The sequence below is a fragment of the Oryx dammah genome, unplaced genomic scaffold (assembly GCF_014754425.2).
Source record: "Oryx dammah isolate SB20612 unplaced genomic scaffold, SCBI_Odam_1.1 HiC_scaffold_26, whole genome shotgun sequence".
Taxonomy (NCBI): domain Eukaryota; kingdom Metazoa; phylum Chordata; class Mammalia; order Artiodactyla; family Bovidae; genus Oryx; species Oryx dammah.
In genome coordinates, this window is record NW_024070210.1 from 19,696,362 (window position 1) to 19,711,629 (window position 15,268).

General features: G+C 45.6%; 1 protein-coding gene across 7 annotated transcripts in view; it reads right to left on the reverse strand.

The window, feature by feature from the left end:
- Window positions 1-15,268, reverse strand: part of SIPA1L1 (signal induced proliferation associated 1 like 1) — a 381,195-nt gene that overhangs the window by 5,146 nt on the left and 360,781 nt on the right. For 6 of the 7 annotated variants that reach the window (XM_040226163.1, XM_040226162.1, XM_040226161.1 and 3 more), the window contains 5 exons: window positions 11,790-12,029; window positions 10,850-11,015; window positions 5,678-5,924; window positions 2,343-2,489; window positions 877-991 (listed from right to left, as the gene is read on the reverse strand). In XM_040226163.1, coding sequence (XP_040082097.1) covers window positions 877-991; window positions 2,343-2,489; window positions 5,678-5,924; window positions 10,850-11,015; window positions 11,790-12,029 — 915 coding nt within the window. The remainder of the gene's footprint in view (window positions 1-876; window positions 992-2,342; window positions 2,490-5,677; window positions 5,925-10,849; window positions 11,016-11,789; window positions 12,030-15,268) is intronic. The other variant, XM_040226164.1, reaches the window with a different exon arrangement.

Sequence of the window (15,268 nt, forward strand, 5' to 3'; positions counted from 1 at the left end):
CTAACTGTCCCCAACAACAGGATAAATGAAGCATCTGTCTGTCACACTCACAACAAAAGATCCATTACTCTGATACTTTCTCTGTGAAGAGGGTTTCCTTACAGACTTGCTTAAGAAGTCTTCAGGCACAAGTCCCCAGTATATCTGTGCAATCTATGCCAATTCTTTACTACTGAGCCACCTGGGAAGCCCACACCTGGATTCTTAATCATCCTCAAAAGGTTTTAAGAGATTTCACACTGATGAAATCATCCTGCATCAAGGAGGACTTACTATGACTGTTGGGATGCTTTTACATATAGAAACATCACACATTTATCCAACAGCCTCACCATTTGCAAACTGACGGGGAAGTGAAAAAGTCAGCCTCTACATAGTTAGGAGAAGCCAGAGTCCATATACTTAATTCAGCTATGGCTTTTCTTACTTATTTCACATAAATCTTACTGATCCTGGTGACCCACTTCTAACGTAGGTCTAAAGCAGAATGTTGGGAGTCGCTAAGATGCAGGCTCATTTACAAGCATGACCTACTGACAGCTTCAAAATGGACAGACCCAGACTAAACGCACAGGAGCCCAAGGATATTTAGCACATACGATTTCTCTTACTTTATAAACCCTGAGGGCATAAATGTATTATGGCATTAAATAATGACTATTCATAATGATGACTTTAAGTCATCGAGAACAGTTTAAGGGTGTTTAGATTATTTGACTACAAAGCATTCTAACTAAAAATGAAATGTCTGGCACTGCAGTGATGAGCTTCACTTGTAATCGGGGTGACCTCCATCGCCCCTTCCCCACACCTGCTCTGTCACTAGCGGAGGTGATACATGGTGTAGAGAGGTGACCTTACCACCGGGTGACTAACCTGCTGTATGACTTCATCTGGACAAGGGCCTGATCCTCAAGCTGGTCACTGTTGGATGCAGCACTCAGAGGCCGATGGTTTTCATCACTAGCAGCAAAGAACGAGGCTCTCTGGACTAGAAAGGAGAGGAGAAACCATTCAGCACTGTGGACCCACATCCTGGGCCCTCTCTATCAAAAGTCAAGAAATGACCAACACGCACAGTCAAACCTAAGCAAGGGGCAAGAATGCATTGGAAACTTTATTTTTCCCTGTAGGAAATTTTCTTTCTTTCTTCTTCTTCTTTTTTTTTTTTTTACTGTTTTAGCTGGAAGAGGATAGTAACATTATTTCTCTTTTAAAAATAGTTGCTGTGACTTGATTTCTATTCTAGCTTTACCCTTGCTTATAAAAGTTGCATTCTATTGTTTCCCTGGAAACAGGCCTTGTGCCAAATCTGCAGACCAATGCTTTCCACTCGGTGACAACAAAAATATATCAAAGAGCTAGTACTGAGCGTCTTGAAGTGTGTTTTCCAAAAAGACTCCTGGCCACCTTGGTGGGCTTTCGCTCAGGTTCCCACCACCTCTGTTTCAAAAAACACTCACTTTAAGCCTGAGCCAAGAAACACAATCAAGTTTTAAAAGAATCTCTCATTAAAAAACCAAAACTTCTTTGCAGCAACATGGATGGACCTAGAGATTGTTACGCTGGGCTCCCCAGGTGACCAAGTGCTAAGGAACTTGCCTGCCAGTGCAGGAGACCCAAGAGGCCTGGGGTTGATCCCTGGGTCGGGAAGATCCCCCGGAGGAGGGCATGGCAACCCACTCCAGTATTCTTGCCTGGAAAAACTCCATGGACAGAGGGGCCTGGTGGGCTATACTGTCCATGGGATCACAGAGAATTGGACATGACTGACAGACCAACAACAATGACAACCGTTACGTCCACACAGACAGCATTACTTTGAGTTTTTTCTATTTCAGCAGAGCAGGCCAGCACTTGTCTAATAAGGGCCTGCATTTAAAGGGCCACTGGCTTAACGCAAGCACTTGCCAGTGGGCTGATGTAGGTGGAAAGTATACATGCCATCACTCCCCTGAGAGATGAGTGAGAAGGGCAGAGGGCTGGGGCCGGGACAAGCATCCTAAGAGATGCAGCTGTGCGCTGAGCAATGATGTCTTCACAATGTGATGAAAAACACTCCCTGGACAGGTGCTATTTTCAGTTAAGTGACAGCTGGGATGCCGCTGAGCTCTGCCCTTCCCAGATATGGGGAGGTGAGGCATCCGTGTTACGAATTCCCACTTAAAGGAAACCCTGGATTCCATCTGGTTAAAATCAACAGTGTGGGCCCTGAGTGTTTGAAAACTGCTAGCTCAACTGCTTTCTGGCTGTGCTGAAATGCTTGTGTTGTCAGCGAGTCCTGAGCACTGACAATGCTCCCGACCTGCGCGTGGCCAAGCCGGGATGGTCTGCGGACTCACCCTCGTAGGCCTTGGCGGCGTCCACCAGGTTGGACCAATCCAAGTCCGCAGCAGCGTCGGGCAGGGGCATCAGGCCAGGGTCGGGCATGGGCGGCCTGCGGGTCTCCTGGACGTCGGTGAGGGAGCTGTCTGAGGCCGAGAACTCCCCTGCAGGGATGGATGAGGGATAAGAGGCTTCAGGCCCACTGCAGACCCACTCAAAGTTTTACCCATTCTCTGTGACCACAGCAGATAAGTCATTTCTTACCTGGAATCAGTTTCTAGTCTAACAGACCATTAGCGGTCACTCTAAAGCTGGGCAGAACTAGGAACTGACTTCCTCCAATCTTAATTCCTTTTTGTGTAACCTCCCAGTGTCCCATTTCTAATGGTGTGGGTCTGGGAAAAGTTAGTTCTGCACTGAGGTAATGTGTCTGCTTTTTCAGGAGCTGCTTGTCTAACAGAGAGACCCAGGGCAGCTTCGGTGCCTCACTTTTCCTCTGAGTCAAGGGATTCAGGCTGGGGTGAAGGGACCTACTTCATTAGAGAGCTGGATTTTGCAGCCAGACCACGGAGGCTTGGTGATGCATGTTTGAGGGGACTGTAAGGCTGATTTTTATCTGCCTTGGAACCTGGGATCTGACTCCCTCCATGTAGACTCTCTGCGTCCCTGGGACTGCTGAGGGACAGATACATCCCTGGCTCGTTGTCTGCCTTGTGTCCCAGGGATGGTCCACTGGTTTCTGCAGTTGAATGTATCCAGGATAGTGTGAGAACCAAATAAGAGCATGTGAGAGTGGGCATTGGGTCACTCAGTGGAGTTAACGTCGGTTCACTGGTGTTGGCATCCTTTTCTTTCCCAAGGACACACTAAGCAACTCTTGGCATCAGTTTTCGATTTACAGCAGTCCAACATCCCAAACCCCTTCTAAGGTGGCAATTTTTAAAAACACAAGTATTAACCTATAGTAACACCCAGTCTCTGCTTAGCCTGGGGATGGGCAGAATGAGTGCAATGAGCCCCTCTGTGCAGTGGAGGGCACACTGCCACCATTCAGGTTCATACAGGTGGCGGAGACGGGCACAGGGCTGAGATGCAGATGCTCTTATTGGGGCAGAAGCTGTGAGGTCACAGCAGGTGCCTCCATGGGAAGGGCCGCCTCACAATGTGACCGTGACACTATAACCCACTCAGACACGGGGCCAAAAGCGAGGCTCTCAGTTAAAATCTGTAAGTGACTCTGGAAGTAACTGTTTACAAGGAGTTAAAAGGTTTTGCCAATTATGATAGTCTATAAACCGGAGTATATTTAGTACTTGCTTTCCCTTGCAAATTACATAAAGGACTGCTCTGCAGTGCAGCTGCTAGTTATTAATGTGCTTAAAATTACCAAAATTATGAGAAAATGGAAATCAACAAATACTGCCTGATATTAAAGGCTCAGTTCTATTTAAACTTGGTCCCACCAAGGGTAAGAAGCTGGAATAATTTTTTAATTAAAAAAAAAAATTGAAGTAAAGTTGATATACAATGTTGTGTTAGTTTCTGGTGTGCAGCAAAGTGATTCTATATATATACACACACACATTTTTCAGCTTCTTTGGAATACAGTTTTGTTATGTCACACACAATCTTTCTGCTTTTTATCTCTGGTCCTAAATTTCCATTTGGAAAAAAAAAGTTTCCTATTCCCCAAATGCATCTCAGTGGTGGTCACACCCAGAGGTCAAGGACGGCAGCCCACCAAGGACCGCTCAGATTAGGGCATGGGATCACTGAGGCTGCTGCCTAACTGTCGGGAAAGCAACAAGAGGTGATGGAAGGGGCTGTGGAGGGTGGGCTGCCCCTTCCCTTCCTCAGGGCCAGCCCTTCAACTCCAGGCGTCCTCCGCGGGACAGTAAGGATGGGTGGGAGGCAGGGTCCAGGCTGCTCTCTCAGCACGTGAGCTTCTAGAGGACAGGGCGCACCTATTGTAGCATGACAGATGCAGATAAAAGCTTCCCAGAGGGCTTACTGTTTTCACTACAAGGTTAAAACAAAAAAAAGTGGGGAAGTGAAAGAAGAATTTGATGTAGGCGGGAAGTTGTACGAGGGATGGAGTGCAGGGAGAGGAGGGGAGAAAGTAAGGCTACTATTTATGTCACCACGAGGAGGCGCTTCCTAGTGTCCAGACGGTAAAAAGCGGTCAGTTCATGTGTCTACTTTGGTCCATTGAGGGTGGCCTTTTAGAGCAAAGAGAAACCAGGTTCACGCTGTAGGTGGACCTCCTATAAAGAGGGAGGAGAGAGAGGCTGGTGTAACCCTTGAGGGATGTCTGCTCCAGAGAAGGGGACTGTGCGGAACAGGACCAAGATGAAGAGGAACAGTCACGGACGTGGGTTAGGGGTGCAGGGAGAAAGCAAACTGGGAAGGCAGGAGATTTAAAATACTGCTCCAGTGCAGACTGTTACACATCGAAGGGATCACAACAAGGTCCTACTGTACAGCACGGGGACTATATTCAATATTCTGTGATAAACCATAATGGAATTTAAGAATATATATATGACAGAATCACTTTGCTATGTAGCAGAAATTAACACAATGTTGTAAATCAACTATACTCCAATAAAAACTTTTTAAAAAATGAAATTTTGTCATCTGCAATAACATGGATGAACATTGAGGGCACTGTGCCAATGAAAAAAGTCAGAGAAAGATAAATACTGTATGATCCGTCTCACTTATGTGTGGTTATGTGTGGAATCTAAAAAAATGTGAGCTCATAGTTACAGAGAATAGGTTGGTGGTTGCCAGAAGGAGGGGTGGGGGTAGTAGAAACTGCCGGAGGGACTCAAAAGTATAGCTTTCCAGTTATAAAATAAGGAATTCATGGAGATATAATCTACAGCATGGTGACTACTGCTAATACTGTATTGCATATTTAAAAGCTACTACAAAAGTAAATTTTAAAAGTTTTCATCAGAAAGAAAAAAAAAACTTTTTAAAAACTTAAATTTTTAAAACTTTTAAAAACCTTTTAAAACTTTTAGTTTAAAAACACTTTTAAACTATGTATGGTGGCAGACGTTAATCTTGTGATCATTTTGCAATATATACAAATATCAAATCATTGTGTGGGACACCTGAAACTAATCCAAGATGAGTCCTGTGGTCTGGTGAGGCTCAGGGTCTGTACCCTGTGGCTGGGATTCTAGGTGAAAGGCTGAATGGCAGGGTAGGGAGCCCAGATAATCTGAGCAAGCAAGCAGGTCTTCCTCTAATTACCATCCTTGAGCAAACTGAGTGGCAGGTGTTTTGGGGGACACGGGTCATCATCAGCAGGGCTGTTAGCTGCAGCTGAAGACAGGCTTACCGTGTAAGGACTTCATTCCCAAGGTGTATGAAGGCCTCCGCAAAGGAAGAGATGTGGGGAGAGAAGGGTACGTGCTACTGAAGAGGACGTCATTGGGTAGGGCCTGGTCCAGAAGTGAAGCCCTCGAGGTGAAAAAGTGCTCTCTCTGGCCGCTGTAGATACTCTCGTCGGACAGCGTTCTGTGCAAGGCCCGCCTTGATGTAGGGGTGGCGGGAAAGGGAGACTGAGGGGAGGAGAGCGCGTGGAACTGAAAAACAGCGTCAGGACAGCACAGATCAACCTTCTGGGTCACACACCCACGACCCAGGGTGCGGGACGGGTGGGTTAACAAGATCACTCTCATAGACACAACCCTTCAAATCCTGGAGCCCAGAAAGGAGGCCTCAGGGTCCCCCACCTCTACACCCCCAAGGGCAAAATCAGAGTTCCTGGTCGACAGCCTCACCGCCCAGCACGTCAGCTGCAGCCAAAGAGTGCTCGGTACAAGATTCAGATATGGGATGCAGTGGGTTCATCACTATTGTGCCATGCTTACAGCAAGACTTTAAGAACAGACAAATATCGGTTTTATTTGAATCTCCTGTCAGTGACCAAATCATGTTATCGCTTGGAACCCAATTCCTCATCTATGAAATGGGGGCACGGAAGCGCTCAGGATTATTCTGAGGATTCCAAGCAATGCTGCACTGATCACAACGGCATGCATCAGTGGTGTTCTGAAATTATGTTATGGTCCCCAAGGAAACAGCCACGACGCCAGAAGGTATCCTCAGAAGCTTGTCAAGTGATGCGTGTTTGCCAGGCAACAAGAGCCTTTGATCTTCACAATACAGTCACTCAAATAATAGGTGGCTCTTGAAAGCTCAAACGACTAATATTATTTTTAATGAGTTTGGGAGATTATTTTTTGAGATGGATTTCTATTGGTGAAATAAAAATAGGGAAGTTATCTTTATAAAAGACAAGTATATATACAGTTATATAAAAACGACAAAAGCTCCGGATGGCTGTATCTCTTATTAACATCTTTCGCCTTTGTGACCAGATTCGATTTTTATTTCAGATTTTTGTGCAAACAGCAAGCTTCTGAGAAACCCATTCATGAAGGAAAAAACAGGCACGTTAACAATGTTGAAATATCCAGCATCCTGCAGGCCAACAGAGTATGTGGTCTGTTAACGGAGTTATCCTTATTCAGCTCCTCTTAGTCGACTGTTCACCTTGGCAGGGAGAACAATATGGGGAATAGGTGAGGATGTGAGTAGGAGGGCTGAGTCACTGCTGGCAGGAAGCCACCGTGAAACTTTCCATGCCGCTTTGAAGGGACAGAGAGAATGATACGGCAACGGCTCCATCTAGGAGGCTGAGAACAGAGCTGATGCTCAGACTCATTCAATGGGCTCTGGGGTCTAACACACTTCCATCCACCAAGCCAAGGGCTGATCAAGTCAAAGCTGTCCACAATGCGGCAGGCACAGCTGCAACATCCATATGAAAAGGTTATTAATCAAATGCATTGTAAATGAGCTCCAAGTGTAGCCGATTGTGTTCACTTTTGAAAATTCACGGTGAGTTAAACCCAAAGTACATATGTGCTTACCTTGAAAACTAAGCTGCTGTGATAAATGCTATGTGGGTCTGTAAAAGGGCAGGGACTTGGTGTGGAAATGATTTCTTTTCTCATTTCACCCAGAAGAGTGGGCGTTAGTTAGAGAGGCTAAATGGCTTGCCAACTGTAAATTAAGAGGAAGCAGACCATCTCGCTCCACCTGCCCAAGGTTCCAGAACTGTCACATAAAGCTCCTACCTACCAGCCCAGATCTCAGATCTATTAAAAAAACCGCTTTCCATCTTTTTTGGCACCTTTGGGTTTGGCCAAGGGATTTCCTTTTCCAGTGAATATCCCCACTCTGATAAATTTACAGGAGAGAATTTTCATCAGTTCTAACTTCAGCCTCTTTGGGAAATATTAATATACTTCAAGGTAAACAGCTACTTGAAGAGATCCTTTGGACAGCATGATTTATTAACTTATAACACCTTGCACTAAAGGGGGGAGAGGGAAGGAAGCGGTCTGCCTAGATGCTTTCTATTGAAAAATAGCAGGACTAGTCTGGTCCAAGCATGTGCGATGGCTCCCGCCCTCAGTCCTCTTTAATTCTAGCCTCAAAGGTGTGTGCACCTACCCAGTTCCCTAGGGCACCCTCTGCCTTCCCGGGAGGTCATACTGAGATCGCTGAGTGGTGCTTCCCTGTGCTGCCAGCCCCCAGGAAAGAACCACAGCGCAGGGGGTGGCAGACTCAGAAAGGATTATAGAGAGCATCTAAGAAGGGAGATTTCAACTCTGTCCCAAGGAGCCCTAAGGGTTCCTCCCGGCATCACTGCCTGGGGAAATGAGGTGTTCAGGAGGGACCCAGGAGTCCAAGACACCCCACCCTTCCTATTGGAGAAGTTCTGCTGTCTCAGTTCTATGTACTGGGCTTCCGTGTGTAACTGTTAGTAGGAAACAAAAGGATTCTTAAACTTGAAAATCATTTGGGGACCACTGATCAAGTCTGATCGAGCCAGGCCTAGAGAGGTGGCCTCTTGCATCAGGGTCCATCTCTTCCCTCTCCTCACTTTTTTCATGCGCCCCGGCTCTCAGTGAAATGGATCACTCTTGCACTTGCAATAAACAAGTACCATCTCTTCCTAAACACTAGGCGCCGTGTGACACCTCTTCCTTTGGTCTGTATCTGAGTGCTGGCTGGAGAGCAGGGCTCTTGGTTTGCACTACTGTTCTGTTTACTTGCTGGACTGCATTCAGCCCTTGGGGAGAATACGGTGATCCCAGCTCTGCCTGCCAATGAGGTTTCTCAGAACGTTACAGCTCTGCCGTCTTCCTTGAGATACGAGTTTCACAGCAGCCGCCTGGAGGTTTGCAGCCACCCACCTCCCAGCTCCAGCCTGCCCAGCAGAGCCTGGCCATGTCCTGCAGCAGCCGTCTCCCTGTGCTGGCAGACGAGCCTGGGAACAATCCGTCATTTGACATTCATGGTGGCTCACAGGTAGCCCTTGCCAATGTGGCGTGAGTAGGTTCCAAGGATCACCGCCCAGAGTAGGCTACTCCTTGTACCCTGAAGCCTGACGCAGTGGCTTGGAGCCCCGAGCCAGGCGTGGCCAGGGAGACCTCTCAAGGGCACGATGGCCTCAAGAGGCACATCGCTCTGATGAGTCTCAGAAGACACACAGAGCTACTTAGCTGAACTCATCTGAAGCCAAATGAAAAAAGATGACACGAGAGAGAAAACAGAACACTTTTCCAGCTCCTGCTCCCAGCCTTTTCCCCATAACAGTTCAAGCAGCAGAAGCACTTTCTTTGCAGAGGGTCTCATGGTAATATAGTCACCACATACAGCATATGCATTCCTGTTTCAAATAGGAATGTTAAAGTAATTCACTTTGGAAATAAAAGCCAAGACCTAGAATAAGGGCAAGACAGACATTTGCTTTCAATTATTTTCACTGCAGGAGTAAATCAAAAGAAAGAAAGCTCTGAGCTTACTCCTTTCCAAAAATGTTAAAACTAAGGATTGGAGGAAAGATTCCTTTCAGGGCAGATTTTATTTTCCTTTAACCTCAGGAAAAATCTGAAATAATTTTGAAACTGGTAGTTAAAAATTTTAATACACCTCTTTGGTTTTTGATGGATAAAGAAGTTTCAAGTACTATCTTTTGCGGGGTTGCTAAGGAAACCATTTGTGCCCTGGGTAATGAGTCAGAACTGTTAAGTGCTGGCTTATAAAACAGAAATGATAGAAATCCAGAATGTTAAGTCTTTAAAATGATTTATGATGTTAATGCTTATGTTAATAACTCAGTGGTTTCTCTGCAAAACTCCAGAATGGTCTTTGGAGTACATTTCATCTCTGGAGACGTTGATCTGTCAGTTTCAGATGTATATCTGACCTATCTGGAGGAACGCACACACATGTGTGGCACACGCACACAAAGAGGAACGTATGTGTGCACAGAAACTAGAATAGTGACGAGGAAGCCTGGATGAGACCAGACTACACGGCTCATCACGCTGGGCACGTCTCTCGCCCTCTGAGGATGGTAAGTGGTTAAGGAAATATGTCAGCTTCCATTTTGCATCAATTCTCAAAGGCCCTCTTAAACTAAGCTTTTTAGTCACTTCAAACAGACTACAAATCATTTAACTGAGAACACAGAGAACAGAAAACATCAAAGTGTGCACCCATGACCCTCTGGAGTGGTGGACTCTCTTCGCGTGGGGCCACCGAGTACACTCCAGATAGGAACACCTTATGCTAAGTGTGAAATATAATATGTTTGGGCCCAACTCAGCCAACACCAGCTGCTGGCTCATTTGGGAGTGAGATGGCACACTTTAGACACAAGAAAGCAGAGCCTGAGGTGGGCTTGAAGGGTCCACTCAAGGTGAGGTGGGTAGAAAAAAAACCTATCCACATGGTCATGCAAATGTTTGGCCACTGACATACCCACAAACTCTGAGCAAGTGTTCAGGACTTGATGGGGAGGGAGGCTGGGTTCTAGAGAAGGCATTTCTAGTCTGGAATTCTGAGAGTGGAGAGAAGGCTTTCTGAAGAGAGTCTGGAAAGTTCTGCAGGTAAACGTGCCGACTCAGTCTGCTGGACTCAACAGCGAGCAGCGTACGGCTGGTAGGTTTGTTGGCCAGGGGCGGGGGCAGACGTGAAGCCACAGTGCAGGTGCTGTGGGCGTGCACAGGGCAGGAGACACCCTGGGGGCTACTGTAGGAGGAGGACCCTTTGGCTCGAAGGCACAACAGCCCTTTCAGAAAACTTTCCATCCGACAATGGAGCCTCGGGTGTGTCTGCAGAGTTCCGAGAAGCAATGTCGTCTGAGTGATGATGTCAAGAAAGTATAGCTTGTGCATCGTAAGCAGGATACAGTGGAAGAAAAGGAGCCTTGGGGGTGGGGACAGGTTACTATAAACCCAGACTCAACAGATGTGGCTGCAGGGACAGGACATTTGGAAAAGACATGAACTAAATATGGAGACAGTTGGGTGATGGTGAGAAGGGGGGCTCCGATGAGGAGGAGCTGGGAACCACCACTTCCTGGAGAATGTAACTGCCCTGTCCAGCCTCTCCCTGACTGCTGTATACCCTAAGACCTGCCCTGTACCTTAAAATTCTTCTGGGAGTCAGGGGTTGGGCTTTCCAGGTCAATGAGCTTCTTGAGATCCTCCTCAATGGTGGACTTGGAGGTCGGCTTCGGGGATGCCCGGAGGTCCCTGGTGGAGGCACGCAGCCTGGGGTGGGCTATTTCATTGCCGTCACTCTGATGACGCCTTGAAAGAAGGGGAAGAGAGGGGAGAAATTAATTTGATAAGGTGGACTCAAGGGTGTGATGGGGTCTGAAAGAGGTAAGTCAATGGAGAGCTATTAGAAGAGAGAAAAGGAGAATTACTTCTGTTCAATTATATTAAGAATCTATTTGGATAAGTGCTTGTAAAGAGAAACAAGACCAGTTTGAAATACAAAATAAAAAGCCTGATGAATAAATCACTCTTTCACAGGAAACTATAAACTCCACTAAGCCAAAATTAGCAACAGACTTACTAATAAAAAAGACCACAGGGTGTGAATCCAAATGCAATCTCTATAGAAATAAAACCAATGTCATTGACTGAATCGTTTATTTTTTGCTGTATTATTTTGTCAAAAGTTCTTTATGTTCAGAGGTGGTCACTTACTTTCTAATAGTCCCTCCTGGGCCAGTTAGGAATTACACGGGGAGGCTGTGATTAACAGCATCAAAGGGACAAGTGTGGTCTTAACACCCAAGGGGCGATTATTCTGAAGTTTGTTCCTCAGACAGACTTTCCTAGGAGACTTTGAGATTCTCAAATCTGAAGGTTTTGCAATACATCTTATTTAAGGATTGTGGCAGAGAAACAATTTAAGACACGTTTCATGTGGGAAGAAAAATAACTTCCCTACCAAACCACCCTCTCCCCAGCCTTGAGCCCAGCCTCCTCTCTTGCAGGAAATTGCCCCAGGCTTTTCTGTTCACTGTCATATAAAAAGCAAAACACCAGCAAGAGCAGCCACAGAGTCCTTACTTTCTGGTGTCCATAAATCCCACGGAGTTTATGGTTCCTTCGGGTTTCTTCCATCCAATCAGGTACTTGCTGGTAGCGCCCTGGCGGGGGTAGAAAGTCCGAGGACCGGAGGAGGAGGAGGAAGAGGATGAGAAGGAAGGAGCGAGCTGCGAGGGGGCGGCCGGGTGAAGTTCTTCCTTCGGTGAACTTCTGGCGCTGGTGAAGACCACCGGGCTGGCGGAGTGTCGCGAGCTCATGGTACTGGGGAGAGGCAGGACAGAGACAAAACGGCGCGGGTGCGTGTGGGCCTCCTGGGGTCGGCCCGTCAGCCATAAAAGTGTCGGCCAGGACAGGGGTCACGGCTGGTTACAGAACAATGAGTATTTCATAACATATTAATGGGGCTGGCTGGCCTGCCTTCGCCTTTTCGCTTCATTTTAAATGTCCACTGTCAAAGTAAAACATGGTGATGGGGGCTTCTTCTGCACTTTCAGTTGAAAAGTAAAAATAGTTAAGACTGTCAGGGACACTCTGAAGCACACCAGCACCGCTGAAGTGTGGTGCAGAGAAGTGTGTGTGTGTGTGTGGGCGGCCGGGGGAGCTGGCGATAGAAGGCCTGGCAGTATCAAGTCCTCCCTTCCTCAGAACTCAGGGGCACAGTGACATTCCCCAAGCCCGAGCTCAAGAGTGGAAAAAAGACTGAGCCAGACACAGAGCTCCCCACATGCTCACGCCCAAGGCCAAAGGGGCATCCTGAGGTCTCCTTCCCCCTGGCACCTGGTAGTAACACTCTCTAAAAAGCTGTTTATCACATCAGACCATGCCCCCACCTTACATCACACACACGTTAACTCACAATGGATTAAAGACTCGAATGCAGGACCTGAAACAGTAAAACTCCTAGAAGAAAACATGGGCAGTAAGCTTCCTGACAGTCAATTTTTGAATCTGACACAAAAAGCAAAGGCAACGAAAGCCAAACTAAACAAGAGGGACTACATCAAACCAAAAGGCTTCTGGGCAGCAAAGGAAATCACCCACAGAGTGAACAAGCAACCTACTGAACAGGAGAAAATATCTGCAGATCATGTATCTGATAAGGGCTTAATATCCAAAAACATATAAAGAACTTATACAACTCAAGAACGAAAAAAGCAAACAATCTGAATTTTAAAAAATGGGAAGAAAATCTGAATAGACAGTTTTCCAAAGAAGATATACAGATGGCCGACAGGCAGAGGAAAAGGCGCTCAGCGTCACTAGCCGCCAAGGAAATGCAAGCCTCAACTACGATGAGAACTCACCTGTTAGAATGCCTATCATCAGCAGCTAAGAAATAAGTGTGAATGAAGATCTGGAGGAAAGGGAACCCTTGTGCCTTGCACTGCTGTTGGCAGCAACGTAAACTGGTGCAGACACTGGGGAAGCCAGTATGGAGGTTCCTCTAAAAATTAGAAAGCCAAACTCCTAGAAACAGAGTAGGTGTCAAAGGTAGAGGCTGGAGAGTGGTGGGTGAAACGGTTAAAAAGTTCAAAAGGTACAAACTTCTAGTTATAAGATAAATAAATCCTAGGGATGTAATATTAGGCATGATGACTAAAAATGAAAAACTGCTGCTCATTGGTGTATTTTAAACTTTGGTTGGAAGTTACAAAATTCAAGTTCTGAAGGACTCAAGGAGAAGACTGCTTATTGTACTTCTAAAACTCAGGCAGGATTTTCAAAACTGGAGATGAAAAGTTTAAGGTGATGTCAGCCCTGCTGCTGCTGCTGCTAAATCGCTTCAGTCATGTCCGACTCTGTGCGACCCCATAGATGGCAGCCCACCAGGCTCCTCCGTCCATGGGATTCTCTAGACAAGAGTACTGGAGTGGGTTGCCATTTCCTTCTCCAAATGTCAGACCTGGAGGGCCTTTGATTGCAGGATTTCCATAGCTACTTCCTAGTGGTCTCATGGGACCTACGTTCATCTCTCTTGAGCCCAGCTGAGTTGTCCAGCTTAGGCTGAGATCTAAGACAAGTCACTCCAGTGGAGCTGGTTACTGAAGGTTTAGTTAACAGGATGTGATGTCAAAGCATTCCTCAACCGCACTCACACTGGTCAAAACCTAATGGTCCTGCTCCGAATAAAGCATGGACTTTAGTTAATAAGAATGCATTGACACTGACTCCTTAGCTGTGACAAATGTATGATAGTGATGTAAGATAATGAGAACAGGGAAAAATGGGCAAAGGGTACAGGGGAATTCTTTGGACTCTCTTTGCAACTTGACTGCAAATTAAAAATGACCCTAAAATAAAAATCATTCACTATAAAAACTAAGCAAAAAGCACAACAAAATACAACAAAAAGTAAAACCCTAATGGTCCAGAGATTTTATATAAAGTGTGTGCATATACACACACACATATACACATATATTTATTTTCATATATGTATGTGTGTGATATATATACACATACATGTATAAAAATGATTCCTGAACTTTACCTCAAAACTTGCATAAAAATCAATTCCAATTGGACTTATATTTAAATGTATATCCAAAGATTCTGTATCATGGAAGACTATCTTATGACAGAGTCAGAGGTTTCTTTAATAGGATCATAAATGAAATGATTCAAACTCATTAAAATTAAGAACTTCTATTCATCCAAAGACACAGAGCAGGAGAATATACATAAAACACATATCCAACAGTGGGCTCTTATCCATACTTAATTAACTCCTAAAAATTAACGGGAGACAAACCAACAGAAAAATGGGCAAAGATCTGAAAAGGAATTTCACAAAAGAAGCTATCTAAAAGCCATTAAATATGGGCGCTCAACATCATCAGTTATCAGGAAAATGCAAATTAACTCCACAAAGAGGGACCACCTACTAGAGTGGCTAAAATTAAAAAGACAGTATCAAATGTTAGAAAGGATGTGAAGCAACCAGCACACTCTCATACCGCAGGAGGTACTTCTTACAACCACTTTGGCAAACTGGTTCACAGCCTCTGCTGAAGCTGAATATATGTAAATCCTACACTAGCCGTTCCACTCATAGGTATATACTGAAAAGAAGTACATATGTACATGTATCAGGACATGTACAAGAACCTGTAATATCCTCAAAACAGAAATACTCCAAACGCTCAGTAACAGAATGGATAAACAAACTGGTGTGTTCTCACAATGGATATATAATACAGCAATGAAAATAAACGAACACTTTGCAACTCAGACGAATCTCACCAACATAATGTTGACTTAAAGACACCAGATTTCACTGACATGAAGCCCCCAGACAGGCATAGTGAGTGTGTGACTTTAGGATTCAGGATGGTGTTCAGCTGGGGAAGAAGGGGAGGGGGACATGTGGGAGGAAGGGTGTCTGGATGCTGGTCAAGCGCCAACTAGTTCTTGATCTGGTAGTGATGACATGGGTAAGTGCACTTTGGGAAAACCCACTCTGATGTGCACTGATGGTCTGTGCCTTTTTCTGTATGTCT